The sequence below is a fragment of the Lepidochelys kempii genome, chromosome 3 (assembly GCF_965140285.1).
Source record: "Lepidochelys kempii isolate rLepKem1 chromosome 3, rLepKem1.hap1, whole genome shotgun sequence".
In the NCBI taxonomy this organism is placed as follows: domain Eukaryota; kingdom Metazoa; phylum Chordata; order Testudines; family Cheloniidae; genus Lepidochelys; species Lepidochelys kempii.
Genome location: NC_136382.1, coordinates 135438065 through 135464454, shown reverse-complemented (window position 1 = coordinate 135464454; position 26390 = coordinate 135438065). Strand labels below are relative to the sequence as shown.

The following is a 26390-nucleotide window of genomic DNA, read 5'->3' as shown; positions in this document are numbered from 1 at the left end:
CCATTAACTGGAAGTTGTAAATATCAGGCTTTCTATTAAGTAGAATCTACTGTAGTTAGGTATATCAGACTACCCCTAAAAAGTCATTTTCAGTCAATTGTCATGCAATACATAGATTTTTAGCAGATTGTATTTGCTTCTGCTGCTCCATTTAAAATGAGGAACTCCGAGTATGGCTGGATTAGCAATACCTTTGTCAGATTTTCTTGTCTTCCACCCACTCTTCTCTTGGTCAAGCACAAAACTGAGTGAAGCAAGTTTTAATTTGATTTCCATTAACCAGTTGTAAAGGAAGGTGTTCATCCTATATGAAAACATCCAGACAGCATGAAACAGACTGTTAGATGAAAACACAATACAGTTACGTAACTATCCTCACTGTTCACTGATTTTTGCCCTAGTTTTAATCATGACCAGGAAAACCTAGTTGTATGACAGTTACATATAATCAGTAGCTGATAATTTATGAATTGGGTAATTAAGTGTAATACCCATGGTCTTCCAACGTAGTTTTATAAACAAAGGGAGGAGATCTGCATAACTTACACACCATGTAGTCTTTTCCTAGCGGCAGGATTTTGTGTGTCCTTTAAAGTTATTTCTCCCTTTCAACGGAAAAGGTTTAAGTACGGTGGTGTGCTTCACTTTGGCTTTTCTAGAGGAAAGAGCTAGCACTGAAACACTATGCTAAAGGAACTGCTCTCACTTTGCTTCAAAAAAGGAGAGGGCTGCAGATAATGAAGATATATCAGGCCAATCTTCTCAGCAGGAAGGTGTTCTTCACCTCTGGGTATCTCAGTACAGGAAGAAAGAAAGAACAAATCAATATCCCTTTCCTGAAACAGTTAATCCTCAAAGCTTAGTTACGGGAGTTCCATTTAAATCCTCATCCAGCAAAATCTTCCATTGTTCCAGACCGAACGGTTGTGCGCTATTGGTTTCAAACAGGTTTTTTAAAAATGCAGATAGTTCCTTGAAAATGAATTTGCCTATAACCTTGAGAAGGCAGAGCAATGAAGACTAGAATAAAGAAGAGACATACCATCTACTGAGCCCCACATACAGCTATTGTGTTTGATAGGAGTTCACATTTGCTAAGTGTACAGTAATGAGAACTGATCCAATAACGAAAAGGTGGACAAAGAGTGATGTTCTCCAATGGCAAGTGCATTTCTAAACGCCACATTTAGTATTTTACATTATACTGAAAATAAAATAGCACAAGGGAGTATATAATGCCCCAGGAGGTTGAGTTGACCTTTTGGGAAAGGCTGCTACGGGAGCTTTATAAGCCACAAGAAAGGAGGAAATCCACTGGCTGGGTTAACTGATTATCCCTTAAAAGGGTGTGGGGGCAGAGCCAACCGGGGGGCGGGTAGGAGAAGAAATGCTTAGCACACCACTTGGGTCTTCATTCAGCAAAGCATTTAAGCATATTATACAAAGGTAAATTAGAGTGAAAAGATTTTTGGAGAAAACTTCAGTCTCTTCCCTCACTCTTTGCACTTCTATCACTCACATGTACAAGAGGCATGAGTTTTTTGTTTTTTTTTTAATATTAGAAATATTAGGTTCTATTTCAATCTGTAGAGTCAAAGCTAAAAGGGAAGGAATGACAGCAGCACTGTGGTTGTTGCCCTAGCCATTAGGAAACAGTAAATGTCTATAAGCCTGGAGGAGAACAGGAAAGAAAATGGGTGGTGACTGAGATCATGGCTAGTCCGTAAATTCAGCTGTCATTACATAGGGAAGAAGAAAGAGCATGAGTTGTTAAATGTTTGGGGGCTGGGTTTTAGAATCTAGAAGTTTTTGGAAGGTGGCCTGTATACCTGACAGTAATGATCTATAAATATAAAACATTAACTCATTTTATTTTTCCCTAGGGCAGAATTCAGTAGGTGGTTTCTCATCCTAACTGTAGTAAGAGAGCTGCTGCTCAACACAGCGAAAAAAAGTTACTCATCTTCTCGTAACTGTTCACATCCATTCCACTCAGATGTGTGTGCGCGCGCACACACACTCAAAAGCTGGAAGATTTTTCCCTAGCAGCATCCTTCGAGTGGGCCTGGGCGCCCTCTGGAGTCACGGCTTCACGGTGCTCAGTATAGAGCCCTGCCGACCCACCACTCCCTCAGTGCCTTCTTCCTGGCTACTCCAACAGAGGAATAGGAGGGTGGGTATGGGAATGGACGTGAACACCACATCTCTAAGAACAGTTAGGAGAAGGTGAGTAACCATTTTTTCTTAGAGTGCTTGTTCATGTCAATTCCAATCAGGTGCTTCACAAGCCTAGGAGACGGATTGGCGCACTGCTCGTCCGAAGACCGCATTGTCTCTGGCCTGCTTGGTAATCACATAACACGTGATGAAAGTGTGGATGGAGGACCACGTTGTCACTCTGCAGATTTCCTGAGCAGTGACCTACACCCGGAATGCTGTTGATGAAGCCTGCGCCCTGGTATAGTGTGCAGTGATTGAGGGTGCAGGAACCCCGCCAGGTTGTAGCACTCACGAATGTAGGATGTGATCCATGACGAAATGTGTTGTGATGACACTGGCAGACCTTTCAGTCTGTCTGCCAGCCACGAATAACTGGACCAAATTTTCTGAATGGCTTCATTCTCTCGATGTAAAAGGCTAGCGCCCTGCGGACATCCAGAGAGTGAAGTCTCTGCTCCATACTGGTGGAATGTGGCTTAGGGTAGAACACCAGAAGTAAAATGTCCTGGTTGATGTGAAACTGCGATACAAGCTTTGGGAAGAAAGCAAGGTGAGGCCTGAGCTGAACCTTGTCCTTATAGAACATGGTATAAAGAGGCTCTGATGTTAGGGCCTTGAGCTCAGATACCCTTCTGGCCGAGGTTATTGCTACCAGGAATGTCACCTTGTAAGAGAGGTGGAGCAGGGAGTAGGTTGCCAACAGTTCAAAGGGTGGTCCCATGAGCCTAGAAAGGACCAGGTTGAGGTCCAGGTGGGGACCGGCTGACGGGGTACAGCCTGTCGAGCCCTTTCAAAAATAGTCTGACCATCGGGTTAGCAAACACCGAGCGGCCCCCTGCACCCGGATGGAAGACTGATATGGCGGCTAAATGCACGCTTATTGAAGACAACGAAAGCCCCTGCTACTTAAGGAGGAAGAGGTAATTCAGAATGAGCAGCACTGAGGCTAGTATCAGAAGTGAATGGCGCTGCGCTGACCAGATCAAAAATGTCTTCCACTTGGCAAGGTAGGTGGCTCTAGTAGAGGGTTTCCTGATGCCAAGCAGACCTAGTCGAACCTGTTCTGAACAGGAAAGCTCCATCAGGTTCAACCACAGAGCTTCCATGCCGTGAGGCGAAGCAATATGAGGTTCAGCTATTGAAAATGACAGTCACCTTGCATTAAAACATCTGGGAAGAGTGGAAGGGTGACCGGGTCTTCCACAGACATGTCTAGGAGAGATGTGTACTAGTGCTGACAAGGCCAGGCTGGTGCTATCAATATGACCTGAACTTGTTCTCTCCGGATCTCGAGGAGCACCTTGTGAACGAGCGGTATGGACAGAAAGGAGATGGCCTCCCCATGGAAGGAGGAACGTGTCCGCTCTGGATCCTGCGCTGTGATTCTGGAAGGAGCAAAAATGCTGGCATTTCCTGTTGTGTCATGTGGCGAACGGGTCTATCTAGGGAAAGCCACACCTCTGGAAGTTTGAAAATGCGACATCTGGGCAAAGGGACCACTTGTGGACCTGAAACGACCTGCTTAGGTCGTCTGCCAGCTCATTTTGTACATACACATTTTGTACATACTTCAATCCTCCTGAGAGATCTTGATTAAATGTTCACAGAGGTACTCTAATCCTCAGCCAAAGGTGTAAGGGAGGAATGCATTATTTTGTCTTCCATGGAGGACACTTTCCCAGCCATTCAGCAACAACTTCAGCAGGCACCATTACAGTACACAAGCTAGTAGCATTTGACCCAGGTGGCTTTGGGACACCAGCAGCAGCTGTGCTGACTCTGCCTGTGTTACCTTCAGGAGTGCTATATCAGCTAAAATCACCATTGCCTGTGGGAAATGGTGCCAGTATTCAGTGCCATCTACTACTAGAATCATGCAACCCAGCAATTTCCTCATTTCCCAACTCCTGGTGGGCCATACTCAACCAGGCTCATGCTGTGACTGGCACAGTACATAGGCAATTCCAAGCAGACACAAGAATGTAGTCTTAAAACTTTAGGGGAGCAAAGAGAGCGAGTTCAGCATCTTAAGTTTGTTTCTATTGTCACTGTAGCCTCCAGGGTCTCTCCCTTTACTCCTCTAGGATGCTTGAGCCAATAAGGAGAAAGAAGAGGACTTGGGATGACCTGTTCAATGAGATCTGCATGCCCATGCTGATTGGACCATGAGCACAGGGCCTGGATGATGAATGCAGAGGACAGCCTGGAGAAGGGGAAAGAGTGGGCAGGAGAAAGGCCCAGGAGTCCCAGCAGGAAAATAAGGAAATGCACCAGGACATAATGGGGCTTCTCAGGCAGCGAACACAGATGCTGTAAACTCTGGTGGACTTGCAGGTCCAGCAATCCCAGGCTTGCGTCCCTCTACAGTCCAATGAGAACTCAAATCAGGACTACCCTATTCCCCCCCTGCCCCCAACTTTTCACATGACAGTGGAGGTCACTGCACCACCCCTATCACTGCTCCCTGGGGGCCATTAAAGACAACCACAGCTTCATATGAACTGTGGCTTCCATATGGCAACGTGTGTATGTGTAAATGAAATAGAAATGAGTATCCTTTCCCTTTCATAAGTTCTGTTCTCTTAAGGTATTAAGTTTGGTTAATATTTTAATGTATTTGTTTTAAAATTGCCCATTTCGTGCACTGATTGTTACATAATACAATTTATTATTTGGAACATAATTCATCTTTATTAATTCAAGGCATGTGCTGCTGAGGGATCAGCAGTTCTGATCAATTAGCTGTTATTGCATAGCATCACACAACTCATAGGATCATTTACAAACAAAATTAATAGGTGCACTGACACACAGCAATCACCACATGACTCCTATGAGGCCACCAAAAAACATGGCCAGGTAAAGAACACTCCAAAACCTGGCTCATTGTTAAAATGGCCTTGCAAAGGCTCTGAGCCATATAGCTCTAAGTTGAGCTCTTCTAAGGACCCCTGTATCTAGCCCGTCTGCCCTCCACCCTGGCAGAAACTTTTCCTCATCCCTTCACACATAGCATGCAGGACACAGCAGATAACTATAATCAGTGGGATATTTTTCTCACCAAGGTCCCATCTTGCAAGTAAACAATGTTAGCAACCCTTCAAATAGCCAAAAGCACATTCAACTGTCATTCTGCACTTGCTGAGCCAATAGCTGAACTGTTCCTTGGTGCTGTTGAGGTGGCTGTTGTATGGCTCCATGAGCCAGGGGTAGGCTGGGTCACCAATGATCAATATTGGCATTTGAATGTTCCCAGTGCTAATCCACTGGTCAGAAGAGTGTCTTCGTGTAGCTTTCTGAACAGCCCTGAGCATCATGTGCCTTCCCTGACCAGCCCACACTGATGTCAACCAACCAGTGATCGACCAATGTTTCCATAACCATAGAAAAGTAGCCCCCTCTCCTGATGTACAGGGGCAAAGTGCTCTGGTGCCAAAATAGGAATATGCATGCTATTACTCCACTGCAGTTTGGGAACCCCACTGCAGTTTGGGAACCCCACTGCTGAAAATCCATCCATCAGGTCCTGCGCACTGCCTAGAGTCTCCATCCTGCAGAGCAGGAGGCAATTAAGGACCCCTATGATGGATTTCCTCACTCCAAATTGCTATCAGTCAGGAATCAATTTGGCATCACAAGTTTCACAGTGCAATTGCCACTCACTTTTCCACCATCAGTGCAGTTCTCATTTTGGTGTCCTTGCACTGGAGAGCTGGGGGGAGCTCAGGGCACAGATCCAGGAATGTGGTCTTGCACATCTGAAAGTTCTGCAGGCACTGCTCATGATCCCAAATCTTATGATCCCACAAGTTAGTGCTTGTATCTTGAGCCCAGAAGCAGCACTCCGCCATCTGCAGCTGCTCCATGAATGCTAATAACTTTGAACTGGTTCTCACTATGTCCCACAGCAATCTGTCCTCCAAGGAATCGTCATGTTCCCCACTCATTTGGGTCTTCTTGTGGCTCTGCAAATATTCCACGATTGTGTATCCTCTGCTTGCAATGCTCATGAGAACAGAGCTGAGTCATGTAGGCTCCATGCTACTGTCAGATGGCAGACAGCAAGTCAACTGCAAACTGTGAAGTTGACCCCATGCTCCTAGTCACCCCTGCATGACTTAATTTAGCCCCCTCATTCATTGCTAAAACTTCCCAAAACACATTGCACTGGACAGTGGTATAGCTACATTGCACTCTGTATTGATACAAGCCCCCTGGTGAGTATGTGCACCTCCAACACAAGGAGCCAAATATGCATATGCACAAGCAATGTACTAAATGTGGTGGGAGTATGCCGACGTAACATGAGTTGACATAAGTTTGTAGTGGAGACGTGACCCTAGAGCCACCCAGAAATTGAAATCAGAACTACGGGATTGTGCGCATACATATTTTCTCAATTACTTTTAAAGTTTAAGACATTAAATAACAAGGAGAATTTTTGGCAATATATCTGAAGCAGAGGTAACTAAAGACACTAGGTGACCATTTGCTGTGTTACTATTTGCAGTTAATCTGTGTTTTTTTTTAAAATGTCACCAATTAAGTGTTTTTTAAACTTGCATGCCAGCTTTAACATCTAATATAAGCCTTTTACTATTGGTGCACGTTTGACATACCTTTAAGTCAGAAAATCATCTGATTTGATATAACCAAACTAGTCTGTTCTCATACTTAAGAATTGTTGGAGTATTTACTTCCTTTGTACTTGTGATGGAATCTCTTAACTAAGTTACCTAAAGGAGACTATCAAGGAATTGGGACTACAGTGGTATATCAGACCAGAGTGTTAGTTCCACTTGAATTGACAATGCCTGTGCCCTTGTTGGCCAAGCTACTGCTCTGAATGATTCATATTAAAATAACTCATTATTTCAAATCCATTTTGCAACACTGATTTGCCTATTACACCACCATTCCCCACATCTGGCTCTGTGGTGACATATCTAGATTAGTTTGTTGTACAGAAAAAGTAATTGATCTTTGTGGAGCCTTCCTTCTCCTTCCATTCCACTTTAATAAAACGTATTTTTGTTAACTTTAAAAAGGGACAATGAATATATTGCAAAAGGGTTACCTAAATCTCCATGTTTAAAAATAATACAAAAGCTCCTAAATAGGGCAAATTAATTTTAATATGAAAATTTAGTCAAACCCATCTCAAATTAAAACCTGCAATGTTCTTAGAGGACACAAACGCTACAGCTAAAATAAATACTACTGACTGTGCCGTGGAGATTACAACTGAAAGATTCACATGAAAAACTAAAATTAACAATTTTACCTTTAACAGATCTATGCAAGTTTATTTCTTTATGCAATATTTTGTAAGCAGTTGTAATTAGAGCTGCAGAGATAATTTGTGATGTATACAAATACCTTTCAATTACTACTTACATGTTGTCTAATATAGCAGTTTCTATAATGTAGCAGTAATAAGTAATTTTAAATAAGCATCATTTCTACACTTTTCTTTACATGGATTTAGTAAGAAAGTCTAGTTAATACACGCTGGTTTTAAAGTTTCCCTCCCCAAAGAACAAGTCAAGCCAATTATTATTTAATTTTCATTTTCTTTGAACATTTTGCTTAAGTGTTCAACTAGTGCTACAAGTTCAGGGTTTCCCCCAAGTGACTCAATCTGTTTATATGCTTCAGATTCAAGCTTTTTCAGCGTTTGTCGAGTGTACTCAAAGGAACCTACATTCTCAAGGTAATGTACACAGTATTTTTTGATGTCTACATTTTCTGTCCTTTGACGCAAAATATTCTGCACCTGAGTGCTTTCAGGTCTGGACCAAATAGCATGAATAGTTGGGAATGAGAACTTTCCCTCAGTTAAATCTTCACAAAAACTCTTGTTCTCACTATATTCTTTGGAGTGTAAATTAGCATAGTCGTCTCGTATTTGGAAGAAGAGCCCAAGTGTATTAAGGAGTGGTTTTAAGTCTCTTTTATAATGGGAAAAGAGCTGCATGAGGCCCACAGCTAATCCAAAGAGACCACCTGTCTTTTGTAGTACCATGGCTTTATACTCTGCTTCTGTAGGACAGGTGTATGTATCTCTCCAGTAAATATCCAAACCCTGGCCCTGATGGAGTTCCAGCAGCTGACGAGTGAACACTTTCACAGCATCTGGGTGATCAAGTGTTAAAACCTTCTGTAGGCCAAGGAAATACACATAATTAGCAGAATTTATTACAGACGGAATTCCATAGATGCTATGAGCCACTGGAAAGCCCCGTCGTAGCTTTGAGTTATCTTCAATGTCATCTATGAGTAAGCTGGCATTGTGCAACATCTCTGTCACTTCAATAATAACCTAATAATACAAGAAGAGAAAAGTCTTACATTGTAAAATAAGTTCTAAATTTGTGGAATATTTTGCATTTGCACAGCATTAACTAGTATTTTGCTTATTTTTAGTTGGTCCACCTCCTCCCTCTGTTGAGAGGGGCTCCCTAGAGCTCCGTTATTAAACAAATTTTCATGCAAAAGGCCTTCTTGAACATGAGTGACCAGAACTGTACACAGTATTCCAAATTAAATCTTACCAATGCCGCGTACAATGGCATCAATACTTTTCTCTACTAGAAATGCCTTCCTCAATACAACCTAGGATCGCATTTGCCTTGGTTTTTTGTTGGTTTTTTTTTTTGCAGCCACATCACACTGGTAGCTCACTGTCATCATGGGATCGACCAACATATCCAGGTCTGTCCTCCTCTGTTTTCAACTGATGTGGGTCCAGACTGTAGCAGAAATTAGATCTTAAATTCATGACCTACATTTTTGTACTATTGAATTTCATCCCATTTCTGTCACTCCAGTCTTCAAGGTCATCCAGATTTTCCTGTATAACATTCTGATTCTCTTTCATACTGATGAGGCCTCCCAACTTTGTATCAGCAAGTTTCGTTAGTACACTCCTACCTTTTGTGCCAAGGTACTCCGAAAAATATTGAACTGGATTGGTCTTGGAACAAATCCCTGAGGAACTCCCACTAGTAACCTCCCTCCAAAACGATAATTCACACCTCAGTACAACTCATTGCCATCTCCTCTTTAGGCAGGCAAGGGAGAAGTGTGGTTCCAAGATGAGATGTTTGGAAGCAGATGAACAGTCAGTGGGAAAGCAAGTTTAAAATGGCAGAAACTATAGAGAAAAGACACCAGCTAGCATTGAGACTGTATGAAATCAGAGTACATTAGATGGGGGCGTGGCCTGCGAGGTAAGATGGAACAACTATTTTATGAGAGAAGACTAAGCAGTTGGCTTGTTTAGTCTAGCAAAATGAAGGCCAAGAAGAGAGAAGAATTGCTCTCTATAAATAGGATCAGGAGGTAAAAACCAGGGAAGATGAAGAGCTATTTAAGCTAAACAACAATAGTGCCACGAGGACAATTGGATATAAACTGACCATTAATAAATTTAGGCTGGAAATTATAAGGTTTTTAACCATCAGAATAGTTAAGTTTCTGGAATGGCTTCCCAATAGGACTGTGGGGGCAAACAACCTAATTAGTTTTAAGAAAGAGCTTGTCAAGCTCTATGAGTGAGACTGTATAACATGGATGTTTGGGGGGTGGGGGGTGGGACGGCCGGCGCAGGGCTCAGCCATCCTGGGCTCCCCTTCCAGTTTGTGTCTCTTATGTTCCTAAACCTCATGCTTCAGGGCTTCAGCTGGTCACTTGCAGGGGTCAGGAAGGGATATTCTCTCCCTTGCCGAAATGCATTTTTTGGATCTCCTTCCTCTGAAGCATCAGATGGCTCCAGCTGGAGATAGGACACAGAGCAGGGTGGGCCAGTGGTCTGAGATAGTATTGAGAATTCTCTCAGGTTCATGCTCACATGCTCAGAATCTGATCACCATATGTGGGGTTGGGAAGGAATTGTCCCCCATATCAGACTGGCAGTGTCCCTGGAGGGTTTTAGTCTCTACATCTTGGGCATAGGTAATCTGTGAGGATCAACTCGGTATCTTTCACTTAATTCCCTGCCATTGTATGGGGCTTAGGCATTAGTACATCTCAGTCTCTCCTATTCTCTTCCTATGAACATAGTAAGAGTCTCCTGAGAGTTGTAACACTTTGGTCTAATTTCAGTTGTTGAATTTAGATGTGTGGATGTCTGGATGGTGTTGGTGGCCTATAATATACAGGAACTAGGGCTATATAATCTGATGATTTCTTCTGGAGTTGAACTATGAACACCATGGAAGGTGTTTAAAAAAAATAAGCAGCAGCAGCTTTCAACTGGATCCTCGCATAAATAAGGAGACAGTGGAATTGACAGGATTGGGTAGCGTGGAAGTGTTTCTTTGTACTAGAGAGAAAAAGAGAAGAACATAATTTTGCATATTCTGAAATCAGACAACTAGGACTTGGGGAAGCCCTAGAGGAGAGAAATGGCAATAGTCTAGAAGAGACTAATAGAAATGTTCATCCATCCTAACCGGTGGAGCTAGTGTAGTAGCATTCACAAGCAATGGGGCAAAGGTGGTGGGTGAGATGTTGACTTGGAGATGCAAGATGCAGCATTCCTGAAAAAGGATGATATTTTCTGTCCAAACTTTAAGTAAGGGAACAGTTGTTTGACTGTGCCACTTTTGATCAGAAGTGATTCGGACATTTAGCTGACTGGTGAAGAAATTAAATGAATCCACAAGTGTATTTGGTCAAGACAGCCAGTGTGGTGCCAGTGAAGAACAAAAAGGTGTCAGAAGATGTAATTTGATTGTCAGTGGCTTAAAAGTGATAGCTAAGTTAGGGAAGAGGTAAACAGTCAGGAGATTGAAGACTGCAGTGCTCTGAGAAGTTAGCCTTGTAGGATCCCTTACTGGAGCCAAAAGAAAAACGCTTAATACAGGGGTTCTCAAACTGGGGGTCGGGACCTCTTAGGGGGTCATGAGGTTATTACGTAGGGGGGGGTCGTGAGCTGTCAGCCTCCACCCCAAACCCCACTTTGCCTTCAGCATTTATAATGCTGTTAAATATATTAAAAGTGTTTTTCATGGGGGGGGGGGGTCATTGCACTCAGAGGCTTGGTATGTGAAAGGGTCACCAGTACAAAAGTCTGAGAACCACTGGATTAATAGAAAGAGCTGAATGCTGCGGACTGCCCCATATTACAAGGCTTCATGCAGTTAGAGTCACAATGAATTACAGAGAGGTGGCAGCTGCTCCAAGCTAAGGCTGAAGCCAGCTTTCCATTCTAAGCAGGATTTTCAAATCTACCCCTTAAATTAAAAACAAAAACAAAAAAACAAAAACCCAACTCCCTGATATTTCATGTACTGTATAATCCCACTATAGAATCTCTGGAAAGTTTGGTACACCCAAAAAAAATAAGAAAAATCACTCAGAAGTTTGTGTTGTAGTTTTATTTCACTCATACACTGCTGTTCATTACGTTTTTGGGCTAGATCTCTCTGAAGTTTCTGTGAACCACATTCTCCTAAGGAGTCTTAGCCTTCCCTAAATTTTAAGATGATATCTGCAGGTATTGTGATAACATTTCAGGATGTTCTCTCAATAATAAAAAAAAGTCTATGTCTATATGCCCAAAGAGTATACTACACATTTGAAAGTTATACATTTTAATGTACTTTTCAAAACATGGATCGCCCATGGGCAGATGCTCATGAAGGGTGGAGAAGAGTAGCTGACAGGGAACTAGATAGAGTGTATGTGGGTTTGGAGTGAACGAATGCGATGAAGCCACCTGGGCACAAGTAGTATTGGGAAACGGAAGCCACATGGAAGAAAGGTTGGCTCAGAAGGAATGTGGCCTATTCCTGCATTGCTTCAACACTTCACTGGAATCCCTGTACTGCTTGAGGGGCCTACAGGAACAATCACTGACTAAGTTAAACATTTAAAATCCAAGGATGTTGATAGGACTTTTAAATTGCTAACTTTGAATGGAAACAAATATTGTTTCAGCAAACAAGAATACTGCCATGCTTTATATTAACACAAGAAAATGGAAATCACAAAATAAAGATTACACTACAGAAACAGCACATCTGAAGGTAGGCAAATACATAAAGTTCAGGTCACCCAACCAAACTTCATTCTGTCCCTAAAATACCACCCTCAGAAAAACCAGAAACAGATTTCTTTATCCACACACTGCATAGGAACTAGGACTGTCTATTAATTGCAGTTAACTCACGTGATTAACTAAAAAAAAAAAAAAGGCAAAAAAATTGCGATAAATCGCAGTTTTAGTCGCACTGCTAAACAATAGAATACCAATAGAAATTTATTAAATATTTTGGATGTTTTTCCTAAATTTTCAAATATACTGACAGGACAGGTCACTGATTCGAGCGGTCTGGATTGCCTGGTAAACTGGGTACAAGCAAATAATATGCGTTTTAATACAGCTAAATGTAAATGTGTACATCTAGGAACAAAGGATGTAGGCTATACTTACATGATGGGGGCCTCTATCCTCGGAAGTAGTGACTTTGAAAAAGATTAGGGGTCACGGTAGATAATCAGCTGAATATATAAGCTCCTAGTGTGGTGCTGTGGCCAAAAAAGCTAATAGGATGCTTGGATGCACAAACGGAACTTTTGATTATGAGTAGAGAAGTTATTTTACTTCTGTTTGGCACTGGTGCAACTACTGCTGCTATACTGTGTCCAGTTCTGGTGCCTACAATTCAAGTAGGATGTTGAGGAATTGGAGGGGGTTCAGGAACACCATGAGAATGATTAAAGGATTAAAAACTATGCCTGTGATAGACTCAAAGAGCTGAATCTAAGTAGCTTAACAAAGGGAAAGCTAAGGGGTGACATGATTAGTCTATAAGAATTGACATGGGGAACAAATATTTAATAATGGACTCTTCAGTCTAGCAGAGAAACATAACACAACCCAATGGCTGGAAGTTGAAGCTAGACTAATTCAGACTGAAAATAAGGTGTACATTTTTTTTTTACTGAGGGTAATTAGCCATTGGAACAATTTACTAAGGGTCATGGTGGATTCTCCATCACTGGCTATGTTTTTTTCTAAAAGATCTGCTCTAGGAATTATTTTGAGGAAGTTCTGTTATACAGATGGTCGGATGAGATGATTGCAATGGTCCCTTCTCTCCTTGGAATCCATGACTTGTCTAGTATAGTGTATGTCTTTCCCACAGTGTCTGACCTGTCATATGGATGAATTTACCATTTCTGCAGAATAGCTCTGTGATACTGTCCATTTGTTTGAAATACGAGTCTGAATCATGATTCTCCCAGTTAGTAGTGCCACATACTATTACTCAGTCATTGAACAATTTCAATTTGAAGCTGGGACAAGAAGTTAAAAGCAGGTAAGGACTGCGGTTCTAAAATCTTAGAGACTTGCACAGTTTAGTGTGGGAAGAATTGTGGCTTTAGCATTAATAACAGTAGTGTTTTGGTGATGTGGTTTTGTTTTTTTACTCTTTTCTTCATTCCAAGCAATGGTATCATGTGGCTAGCAATGTTTACTCTTTTATTCTTCCTCCAGTGATGATTTATTTCAAGCCAAGGACAAAGGCCTTCGTCAGATGTTGTCTAGCCTCTTGATACAGGCTGCTGTTTTTTGCCAGTTTTCTTGCTCTGGCAGTTAGAGGGGCACCAGAAAGTTAAGCCCAACTGGTTTCTAATTGCTTGTCCTATGAAATACTATTTTCTCCTCCCAAGTTACCGAAATGCAGTCAAATAAGAAACCTGTCATTACTCAGAGAGCAAAAGTCTCATGAGTTGCCATGACTGGGCAACAAAATGGCAGATGAAATTCAGTGTTGATAAATACAAAGTAGTGCACATTGGGGGGAAAAAAATCCCATCTGTACATATAAAATGATGGGGTCTAAATTAGCTGTTACCCCTCAAGAAAGATTTTGGAGTAATTGTGGATAGTTGTCTGAAAACATCCATTCAGTGTGCAGCGGCAGTCAAAAAAGCAAACAGAATGTTGGGAATCATTAGGACAGGGATAGATAATAAGACAGAAAATATCATAATGCTTCTATATAAATGCATGGTATGCCCACGTCTTGAATACTGCATGCAAATCTGGTTGCCACATCTCAAAAAAGATACACTGGAATTGGAAAAGGTACAGAAAAGGAGAACAAAAATGATTAGGTATATAAGAACAGCTTCAATATGATGAGAGATTAATAAGATTGGGACTTTTCAGCTTGGGAAAGAGATGAATAAGGGGGGATATGATAGAGATCTATAAAATCATAACTGGTGTGGAGAAAGTAAATAAGGAAATGTTATTTACTCCTTCTCACAACACAAGAACTAGGGGTCTTCGAATGAAATTAACAGGCAGCAGGTTTAAAACAAAAGGTAGTATTTCTTCACACAACGCACAGTCAACCTGTGGAACTCACTGTCAGAGGATGTTGCGAAGGCCAAGACTCTAACGGGGCTCAAAAAAGAATTAGATAAGTTCATGGAGGATAGGTCCATCAGTGGCTATTAACGAGGATGGGTAGGGATGCAAAACCATGCTCTGAAGCGTCCCTAGACTCTTTGGGCCAGATGCTGGGAATGGGCGACAGGGGATGGATCACTTGATGATTACCTGTTCTGTTCATTCCCTCTGGGGCACCTGCTGTTGGCCATTGTTGTAACACAGGATACTGTGCTAGATGGACCATTGGTCTGACCATTCTTAAGTTCTTATTCATGGTCTTTTCCATTGCCTTTCTAAGTGAAACATTACTCTTGTGCTACCAGCTTATCACGTTTCTTATTTGACGAAGGAAATTGCATCATCATTGCTTTTGTGAAAGGCAGGTGTACAAAAGACCTATGTATACCTCCCAAAAAAGAATATGAAGGGACTAGGGCTATCAAGTGATTAAAAAAATTAATCTCGTGATTAAACAGAATACCATTTATTTAAATATTCTTGGATGTTTTCCACATTTTCAAATATGTTTTCAGTTATAACAGAATACAAAGTGTACAGTGCTCACTGTATATTATTTTTTATTACAAATATTTGCACAGTAAAAATGATAAAAGAAATAGTATTTTTCAATTCACCTCATACAAGTACTGTAGTGCAATTTACAAATGTAGGTTTTTTTGGTTAGATAATTGCACTCAAAAACAAAACAATGTAAAACTTTAGAGCCTAGAAGTCCACTCAGTCCTACTACTCATTCAGCCAATTGCTAAGACAAACAAGTTTGTTTACATTTATGGGAGATAATGCTACCCATTTCTTATTTACAATGTCACCTGAAAGCGAGAACAGGCGTTTGCAGGGCACTTTTGTAGCCAGCATTGCAAGGTACAGTATTTACGTGCCAGATATGCTAAACATTTGTATGCTCCTTCATGCTTCAGCCACCATCCAGAGGATGCTTCCATACTGATGCACATTAAAAAAAATGTGTTAATTAAACTTGTGACTGAACTCCTTTGGGGAGAATTATATGTCGCCTGCTTTGTTTTACCTGCATTCTGCCATATATTTTGTATTATGGCAGTCTCGGATGATGACCCATTACATGTTCATTTTAAGAACGCTTTCACTGCAAATTTGATAAAATGCAAAGAAGGTACCAATGTGAGATTTCTAAAGATAGCTACAGCACGCGACCCAAAGTTTAAGAATCTTAAGTGCCTTTCAAAATCTGAGAGGGACAAGGTGTGGAGCTTGCTTTCAGAAGTCTTAGAAGAACACCACTCTGATGAGGAAACTACAGAACGCGAACCACCAAAAAAAAAAAAAAAAAAAATCAACCTTCTGTCAGTGGCATCTGACTCAGATGATGAAAATGAACATGCTTCGGTCCGCACTGCGTTGGATTGTTATAAAGCAGAAACAGTCATCAGCATGGATGCATGTCCTCAGAATGGTGGTCAAAGCATGAATCTTTACCACATATGACACAAATATCTTGCGACCCTGGCTACAACAGTGACATACGAATGCCTGTTCTCACTTTCAGGTGTCACTAAACAAGTAGTGGGCAGCGTTATCTCCTGTAAATGTAAACAAACTTGTTTGTTTGAACAACTGGCTGAACAAGAAGTAGGACTGAGTGTTTTATTTTTGAATACTAGTATTAGGTGAATTGAAAAATAAAATAAATAGTATTACAGTGCAAATATTTGTAATAAAAATATAAAGTGAGCACTGTACACTTTGTATTCTATGTTGTAATTGAAATCAGTATATTTGAAAATGTAGAAAACATCCAAAATATTTAAATAAATGGTATTCTATTATTCCTTAACGGTGCGATTAATTTTTTTAATCTCGACAGTCCTAACAAGAACCTCAACATCGAGGTACAGAAGTATGGTCACTAATGAAATCAACGTAGGGACTGGCTGGATAAGACTGTCAGAAATAAGAGTTGGAGAATTGATCTAGTCAGATATTTGGTGAGAAGCTTTTATACCTTAGATTTAGTTAATTTAGAAAAAATGCACTGCAGACTAGATTTCTGAAGAGAATGTTTGACTTGACAGACTCACATGGCGGGGGCACACAGCCAGACACCAAGGGGTTACTTTTTTGTGTCTAACATTTTGTGTAATGTTAATAAGCAGATGTTTTCCTTTTTATTAACATTAAATTCATAAGGCTGCAAGCCATAGCAAACTGCTTTCCAACAAGTCAAGCCACCTTCAGCAAAAAAATAAATGGAAGTGTTTGGGATTCATCAGTATTCAATACTATCTAAACTAACGGTATCCATCATCTCTATCTCTTCTAGTTTTAAAAATACCTCCTTTTTTAAGCAATACAGAGAAAGTAACTGGTACCTGTATTTTATCTTCTGGAACATTCAGCCAGTGATTAAAGGCCTGTGACAGTTTGGTTCTCACTTGCTTACCTGTAAAAAAGGTTTAAATATTGAGGAAGGCAATTCCATGACATCGAATAGACAAAAAGTCAAATACCAGTACAATTCCATGCCTCTTGTTCTTATAGTGGTGGCTGGTAATTGTTAGAAATATTGGTTCAATAACAACGTTGATCAGTAACAATGTCCCCAATGAGTTTTAACTTAAGAGGGCAGATTATAATAGCATAAGTACTGCAGGAAATAGGAAAAGGAGGACTGCTTCCATAACGTATAGAACAAACAGCATCTTGCTTAGTTATATCAGTGGCCTCACGTTAAACTCTCATGGTGCTATCTAGAAACAATGCTACACCACATATTGCTACCAGTTACAGTAAGTTATACTTAGACATTGCTGTAATTAAATTGGTAAAATGGTTTATAGTTGATCATGGTGGATGAAGGCCAGACTGCAAGTCTGTAGCTTATATAAATCTGACAGCAACTGACAAATATTATAAACCTAAATTTAATCAACATTAAGGACTTCTTTGGGTATGTAACAAGTTATAAAACAAGGTTTCAGAGTCAGACCAATCATTTAACTATCAAAACACCTTATCTGCTAGTGCAGTGGTTCTCAAAGCCAGTCCGCCGCTTGTTTAGGGAAAGCCCCTGGAGCGCCAGTTTGTTTACCTGCTGTGTCCGCAGGGTTAGCCGATCGCGGCTCCCACCGGCCGCGGTTCATTGCTGCAGGCCACGGGGGTTGTGGCGCCCTTCCCGCAGCCCCGTTGGCCAGTGGGAGCCGCGATCGGCCAAACCTGAGGACACGGCAGGTAAACAAACCGGTCCAGCGCGCCAGGGGCTTTCCCTGAACAAGCGGCGGACCGGTTTGGAGAACCACTGTGCTAGTGCACTGATCTCAATGTTTTATTTATTGATCATCCCCTTCATTTGCAGCTGGTCCTCCCACAATATACCAGGTCTTATTTTTTCCCCCTGGCTAACTGCCATCATAGCAGCCTGTATTCCAGCCAGGACAACAAAAGTGAAGTTTGACTTATTTCCGTTTCTGCATCGCACTGGAAATCCGCTAACTAGTTTGTTGGCACCAGAAAGGTGAGCAACAAGGCAGCAGAAATAGTCTGACAGAGCCAATACCAAAGAGATCCTTAATACACATTTTGAACAGAAGGGAAAATATTTTCAAAAGTTTATAAAACTATTTGTAGGCACTGATCCTGTGTTCTGGAAATCTCTCCCAAAAAACACTAAGCCCTGGTCTACACTAGGAGTTGAGATTGACTTTAGCAGCGTTAAATCGATTTAACCCTGCACCCGTCCACATGACGAAGCCCTTTTTTCCCCGACTTAAAGGGCTCTTAAAATGTATTTCTTTACTCCACTCCCGACAAGGGGATTAGCGTGGAAATCGGCCTTGCTGGGTCGAATTTGGAGTACTGTGGACACAATTAGATGGTATTGGCCACCGGGAGCTATCCCAGAGTGCTCCATTGTGACCGCTCTGGACAGCACTCAACTCAGATGCACTGGCCAGGTAGAGAGGAAAAGGCCTGCGAACTTTTGAATTTCATTTCCTGTTTGGCCAGCATGGCAAGCTGCAGGCGAGTGCAGAGCTCATCAGCAGAGGAATCCCAGAATTGCAAAAGAGCTCCAGCATGGACCGAATGGGAGGTACGGGATCTGATCGCTGTATGGGGAGAGGAATCCGTGCTAGCAGAGCCACATTCCAGTTTTCGAAATGCCAAACATTTGTCAAAATCTCCCAGGGCATGAAGGACAGAGGCCATAACAGGTACCCAAACACTGCCGCGTGAAACTTAAGGAGCTGAGGCAAGCCTACTAGAAAACTAGAGAGGCAAACGGCCGCTCCGAGTCAGAGTCCCAAACATTCTGCTTCTATGATGAGCTGCATGCCATTTTAGGGGGTTCAGCCACCACTACCTCAACCGTGTTGTTTGACTCCTTCAATGGAGATGAAGGCAACACGGAAGCAGGTTTTGGGGACAAGGAAGATTATGATGATGAGGTTGTAGATCGCTCACAGCAAGGAAGCGGAGAAACCGGTTTTCCCATCAGTCAGGAACTGTTTCTCACCCTGGACCTGGAGCCAGTACCCCCCGAACCCACCCAAGGTTGCCTCCCGGACCCACCAGGTGGAGAAGGGACTTCTGGTGAGTACCTTTTTAAATAGTATACATGGTTTAAAAGCAAGCGGGTTTAATGATTAATTTGCCCTGGCATTCACGATCAGTACAGCTACTGGAAAAGTCTGTTAATGTGTCTGGGGATGGAGCAGAAATCCTCCAGGGACATCTCCGTAAAGCTCTCCTAGATGTACTCCCAAAGCCTTTGCAAAAGGTTTCTTGGGAGGGTAGCCTTATTCCATCCACCCTGGTAGGACACTTTACCATGCCAGGCCAGTAACACATAGTCGGGAATCACTGCAGAACAAAGCATTGCAGTGTATGTTTGCTGCCGTTCAAACAACATCCGTTCTTTATCTCTGTGTTATCCTCAGGAGAGTAGTATCATTCATGGTCACCTGGTTGAAATAGGGTGCTTTTCTTAAGCCGACATTCAGAGATGCCCGTTCCTGCTGGGCTGTTTGCCTGTGGCTGAACAGAAATGTTCCCCATTGTTAGCCACAGGGAGGGGTGAGGAGTTAGCCACATGGTGGGGGGCGGCAAAATGTGACCTTGTAACAAAAGCACGTGCCATGTATGTAATGTTAACAGCAAGGTTTACTGTGGAAGAGTGTACCCATTGTTCTATAAAATGTGTTTTAAATATCACTGTCCCTTTTCTTTTCTTCCACCAGCTGCATGTATTTCAAGGATCACAAGATCTTCTCCTTCCCAGAGGCTAGCGAAGATTAGAAGGTGAAAAAACCGCATTTGTGATGAAATGTTCTCTGACCTCATGCTGTCCTCCCACACTGACAGAGCACAGACTAATGCGTGGAGGCAGACAATGTCAGAGTGCAGGAAAGCACAAAATTACCAGAAGAGGTGGCGGGCTGAAGAGAGGGCTGAAGCTGATAGGTGGTGGCAGTGTGATGAGAGGAGGCAGGATTCAATGCTGAGGCTGCTGGAGAATCAAACTAATACGCTCCAGCGTATGGTTGAGCTGCAGGAAAGGCAGCAGAAGCACAGGCCACCGCTACAGCTCCTGTGTAACCAACCTCCCTCCTCCCCAAGTTCCATAGCCTCCTCACCCAGACACCCAAGAACGGGGTGGCGGGGGTTGGGTGGCCTCCTCTGGCCACCCAGTTACTCTCCCCAGAGGATTGCCCAAGCAACAGAAGGCTGGCATTCAATAAGTTCTAAAGTGCTGTGTGGCCTTGTTCTTCCCTCCTCCACCACCCCTCCCGGGTTACCTTGGCAGTTATCCCCCTATTTGTGTGATGAATTAATAAAGAATGCATGAATGTGAAGCAACGACTATTGCCTCTGCAAGCGGTGATCGAAGGGATCAGGGGAGGGTGGTTAGTTTACAGGGAAGTAGAGTGAACCGGGGGGGGGGGGGGTGTTTCAATCAATGAGAAACAAACAGAACTTTCACACAGTAGCCAGGCCAGTCATGAAACTGGTTTTCAAAGCTTCTCTGAGGTGCACCGCGCCCTCCTGTGCTCTTCTAACTGCCCTGGTGTCTGGCTGCGCGTAACCAGCGGCCAGGCGATTTGCCTCAACCTCCCACCCCGCCATAAACGCCTCCCCCTTACTCTCACAGATATTGTGGAGCGCACAGCAAGCAGTAATAACAATAGGAATATTGGTTTCGCCGGGGTCTAAAAGTCAGTAAACTGCACCAGCTCGCTTTTAAAGGTCCAAATGCACATTCTACACTTGCTCAGCCTGTAGTTGAACAGCTCCTGACTACTGTCCAGGCTACCTGTGTACGGCTTCATGAGCCATGGCATTAAGGGGTAGGCTGGGTCCCCAAGGATAACTATAGGCATTTCAACATCCCCAACAGTTATCTTCTGATCTGGAATAAAGTCCCTTCCTGCAGCTTTTGAAACAGACTATAGTTCCTGAAGATGTGAGCTTCATGTACCTTTCCCGGCCATCCCATGTTGATGTTGGTGAAATGTCCCTTGTGATCCACCAGTGCTTGCAGCACCATTGAAAAGTACCCCTTGCGGTTTATGTACTCACTGGCCTCGTGCTCCAGTGCCAAGATAGGGATATGGGTTCCGTGTATGGCCCCACCACAGTTAGGGAATCCCATTGCAGCAAAGCCATCCACTATGACCTGCACATTTCCCAGAGTCACTACCCTTGACAGCAGCAGCTCAGTGACAGCGCTGGCTACTTGCATCACAGCAGCCCCTACAGTAGATTTGCCCACTCCAAATTGATTCCCAACTGACTGGTAGCTGTCTGGCATTGCAAGCTTCCACAGGGCTATTGGCACTTGCTTCTCAACTGTGAGAGCTGCTCTCATCTTGATATTCATGCACCTCAGGGCAGGGGAAAGCAAGTCACAAAGTTCCATGAAACTTACGCATGTGAAAGTTTTGCAGCCACTGGGAATCGTCCCAGACCTGCAACACTATGCAGTCCCACCAGTCTGTGCTTGTTTCCCGGGCCCAGAATTGGTGTTCCATCGCATGAACCTACCCCGTTAGCAACACGAGGCCTGCATTGCCAGGGCCCATGCTTTGAGAGAAGTCTGTCCATGTCTTCATCACTCTCGTCACTGCGCTGACGTCACCTACTCGCCAGGTTTCGCTTTGCCAGGTTCTGGTGCTGCATATACTGCTGGATAATGCATGTGGTGTTTAACGTGCTCCTAATTGCCAAAGTGAGCTGAGCAGACTCCATGCTGCCATGGTATGGCGTCTTCACAGAAAAAAGGCGCGGAACGATTGTCTGCTGTTGCTCTGACAGAGGGAGGGGCGACTGATGACATGGCTTACAGGATTGGCTTATAGGGAATTAAAATCAACAAAGGGTGTGGCTTTTCATCAGGGAGAAACAAAAACAACTGTCACAAAGAATGGCCCCCTCAAGGATTGAACTCAAAACCCTGGGTTTAGCAGGCCAATGCTCAACCCACTGAGTTATCCCTCCCCCAGTATTTCAGGCAGGACTGAATCTCCATTAAACTTTTCAAGGTGCCCCTGACAGACCTCACCAAAGCGATTGTCGACCGTTGATTTCAAGGAGGGAGGGAGGGGGGAGCAAATGAACACCAGATTTCTTTTGTACATTTCCTGTTTTGATTCACTCCATCTGTCTTTTACATCTTTGGCTGGCAGCAGACAGTGCAGTAGGACTGCTAGCCATCCTCATCTCCTGGCTGCTCACCAGAAGACGGTGCAGTAGGACTGCCAGCAGGACTAAAGAGAATAACCTGGTTGAGTGTCTTCTATTTCAGTCCCTGCGCCCATGTCTGCCCAGGCGCTCCTGACCGACCTTACTGAGGCGGCCAGGAGCACCTCGGACATGACAACAATGGTTATCAGGCCTATTGCACTGTCTGCTGCCACAAGGCAATGGGCTGCTACTGTGTAGCAATGCAGTACCGCATCTGCCAGCACGCAGGAGACGTACGGTGACAGTGAGCTGAGTGGGCTCATGCTTGCCGTGGTATGGCGACTGCACAGGTAACTCAGGAAAAAAGGTGCGAAATGATCGCCTGCCATTGCTTTCATGGAGGGAGGGAGCGAGGGCCTGACGACACATACCCAGAACCACCAGCAACAATGTTTTTGCCCCATTAGGCATTGGGATCTCAACCCGGAATTCCAATAGGTGGAGGAGACTGCGGGAAGTCGACGCTAGCCTTGATACCGTGGAAGCACTCCACCGAGTTAATGCACTTAGAGCATTAATTGACTATATAAAAACGCCTTCTAAAAAACCAACTTCTATAAATTCAACATAATTTCGTAGTGTAGACATACCCTAATAGTAATACTTGATTCTCAGAATGAATCAACATAGAGCAAGCAATCACCACTTTCTCAGAAAGATGAAAGAAGATTTAGAGTCCAAATTTCACTTAGAGGAGCCAAACTAGTAAGTCTAACTGCTGTTTTATCAGAAAGTAGAAAAATAAAATTTTAATCAGTTTAACGCACATTAATATGCATATGCCTATACTTTTTAAAAAAAATTAATAGTAACTGCCAGATCAATTAGTGATAACACTAAAACAGAGATCTTTTAATATAAAGAGAGAGTTCAGGTTATCCTGAGCTCAGCTTCCTGAAGGAACAAGTTTGTTTAAGACCCTTGACAATTTCAAAATAATATTAAGTCAGTGCTTACTAAGAGTTCCTGTGAAAATAGCTCTATACAAACCTCAAAGCTGGGCATGCCAGAATCATGTTTCAGGCTGTTTTTACCCTATTCTTTGCAGAGCAAAATTAAAGAAAGGACAACTTGAAACTGATCAATTTCACATGACAATTAGTTTTGGGGACAATGACCAACCTCTGAGCATCCTGCAAGTGTTTTAAAAAGTTTGACTGTTTAAGTTAAAGAGTGTGTCTCTCCTATTGCTGTGTGAAGGACCTACCCAGAACAGGGAGTATGAACAGTATGGGGCACCGGGAATTTTCACGAGAGGGTCAAAGCCCCTTGCTGTGCATGCACTCCCAGGAGGCAAAGGTCAGCCACCCCTTTCTTTAAAGGCCCAGCAGCTCTTGGCTCTTTTATTCCCATGGAAGATGAGTGGATGTTGGGTATGACAAAGTCCTTGTGCCCACCAGCCCTCCCAGACTAGCCTGTGCTGGCGGGGGGCACTCTCAGTGGTCTTCCCAGCAGGCAGAGGGCAATCTCTCCTGTCTTCTCAGCCTATCTGCTCCAGGCCACAGATTTTGTGGAGCGAGTTGGGCTGAGGATCCCTACTAGCATGCCTCTTCCAAACTCAACTCACATGGTCCAGGTTTCTTTATGGGAACAGGATAAACAACCCTGCTTCCTGGTCTCAGCCCAGATGCTCCCACTGTCCTGTCTCCTCAGGAGACTAGGACCCCCATTACCTCCTGTGCCCTGCTCCTTCTGGTTCCTCTTGTGAGTGTGGTCCCTTCCAGTTCCAACACTGCCTCTCCTCTGCTGGGGGAGACCAGTGCCGGGTTTGGCTTCTACTTTCTCCTACAAATCCACAGTCTCTTGGCTTCTGGACCTGTCCTGTGGTAGGGATCTTACTCAAGATAATCTACTTTTCAGGGGGGCTTGCTCTCCCCCAAACTACCTCTGGAACCTGTTGATGAGCACAGGGGCAAAGCACTAAATATAGTGCCCCATATCTATGTTGAGAGTCCTGGGGAGCAAAGAGAGGAGTTCTCTCTCCATCCTGTGCAGAGGTCCAGGAAAGTAAACGTCCTTCTGGTCCCAAACTTCAAAACAGCAGCAAAAAAGTTACCATGGTACTCACACTGCAGAGCCTGGAGAACAGCATACAGATGAGTTCCCCTCAGAGAAGTTCACAAAAGTAATCATCTTTCATATTGAAATAGCAACATTTATAAGTTAATAGAAAGGTCTGAAATCCATTTGACGGCCTCAGATGACGCGATAGCTCTTTTTCATTTACAGGTGGGGCACTTGGTTCACAGTTTGGAGGTCTCCACATTCATGCTGTGGCAAATCCTTGATTCTTCTTTAGTGCAGCAGGTGCACGCAATCCATGTAACGTCTCAATACGGCTGATACTCATCCATTGTCTTTAGCAGACCAAGACACCAGGAGAGGTTTAATGGTGGGATCATCTACATGGTGCATGTTATTTATGTCAGAGCCTGCCCATTGCATCTGCCAGGGTTGAAGTTGGATAACAGAAGAGCTTCTCTAGATGCTCAAAATGGTCAGCGGGGCTTAAGAGGAGTGTGAGGCAGGTGAAAAAGTTCAGGTTGTCATGGAGCGGGAGCTTTGGTTAGTAACAGCTTTCTTGTACTTATGCAACATATTCCTCTCTCACTGGCTGGTTGGAGGAAGGATGTTTGAGAGGCCTGGAAACCAAGGCATTACAATGGACTTCAGGGTGCCAGTTACAAGTCTCAGACACATTTAGTTGGATATCAACAAGGTCTGTGTGCAAGCTTTTTCCCTGAACAGGTACCCACTACTTGGCTGGGGAATAAACGGATCCCTTGGGAGGCCATTGTACAGATTCGCCTTTTTGCCAACCTGACTGCTGATGGAAATGGAACATTCTGTCCAAAAACCACTGACCTAATGAATCAAAACCATCTGATTGCACTGACCAGGTTGGATAGCTTCAGCAGAGCCCCTTATGCCAGACAGCATCACAGGCGGATGACAAGTTGCACTTGTTTAAAGTGCCTGCTGAAAGCTGGCCTCAATATCTGTAATCAGTGCAAACAACTGGTCACAGCAGCTTTGCCTTGCCCTGAAACCTGATCACTTTGCGGGAACCGTGGTCTGCCTTGCCAGGATTGCCTGCTCCAGTAATTTTCTCTCCTCTGTACAACATACACAGGGCAGTAGCTTTTGGGGGTCATCAAATGCTTTTCCAGGTGTGACATTGTGTAATTAAAATATAACCATGCAAATCATTATTTCTACCACTGTTATATACTTGCAACGATTCTTATAAAGAATGTAGCCCATGACCGGAAAGGGTTAAGTACCCTGTAGGCTAATTAACCCAGAGTCAGCCTGTAGAAACATGTTAGAAATGGTAATTAAGGCTGGATAGGCTAGAACTTTGAAATGCAAACCTGTATTAAAGAATTAGAGGTTATACTAATTGCATGTATCTTAGAGAACAGCCACATAAACAGACTGTTCCGGTCTGTCACTATCACTATTAATTCAGAGATCAAAAGGGAATATTAACATTTAGATTAATCTTGAGTGAAATAATGTCATTGTCTATATCTCTCTTTGAAGTCTGTAAAAGACTGTCTAATGAATAAATTGCCCTATGTTAATTTTTGTAACTAATTACTGGTGGTGTTCAGGAAACAGAATCGAAAACTTACTGTTTACCTAGGACTGTATGGGTAAACAGGCTGCTAGAAAATGATATAAAAAGACCTCTGGGTCCTGATCCTGTCATCTCAGATCTGCTTGAGGCTTCAATACAGGAGAAGCTTAAGCCACAAGATTGAGATCCCAGTGCTGACTGGTCCACCCTGAATATATTGGACATTGGACTATAACCTATGGACTAAAATAAAATAGAACTTTCCATCTATAAAGCTTACCATCTCTGCTATAAATCTGAACCTCAGGAATTGAACTCATGTCTGTATGTATACTGTTTTTTAAATAAATTTTAGTTTCATTAATAATTGACTGTAAGCGTGTATTTGGATAAGATCCGGAATATTCATTAACCTGGGAGGTAATGTGTCCG

General features: G+C 43.0%; 1 protein-coding gene across 10 annotated transcripts in view; it reads right to left on the bottom strand.

Moving 5' to 3' along the window:
- Positions 1-4868: 4868 nt before the first annotated feature.
- Positions 4869-26390, bottom strand: part of GGPS1 (geranylgeranyl diphosphate synthase 1) — a 63077-nt gene continuing 41555 nt past the window's right edge. For 9 of the 10 annotated variants that reach the window (XM_073338139.2, XM_073338137.2, XM_073338140.2 and 6 more), the window contains 2 exons: positions 17008-17078; positions 4869-8542 (listed from right to left, as the gene is read on the bottom strand). In XM_073338139.2, the coding sequence (XP_073194240.1) occupies positions 7781-8542; positions 17008-17078 (833 nt within the window). In that variant the 3' untranslated portion in view covers positions 4869-7780. The remainder of the gene's footprint in view (positions 8543-17007; positions 17079-26390) is intronic. The other variant, XM_073338143.2, reaches the window with a different exon arrangement.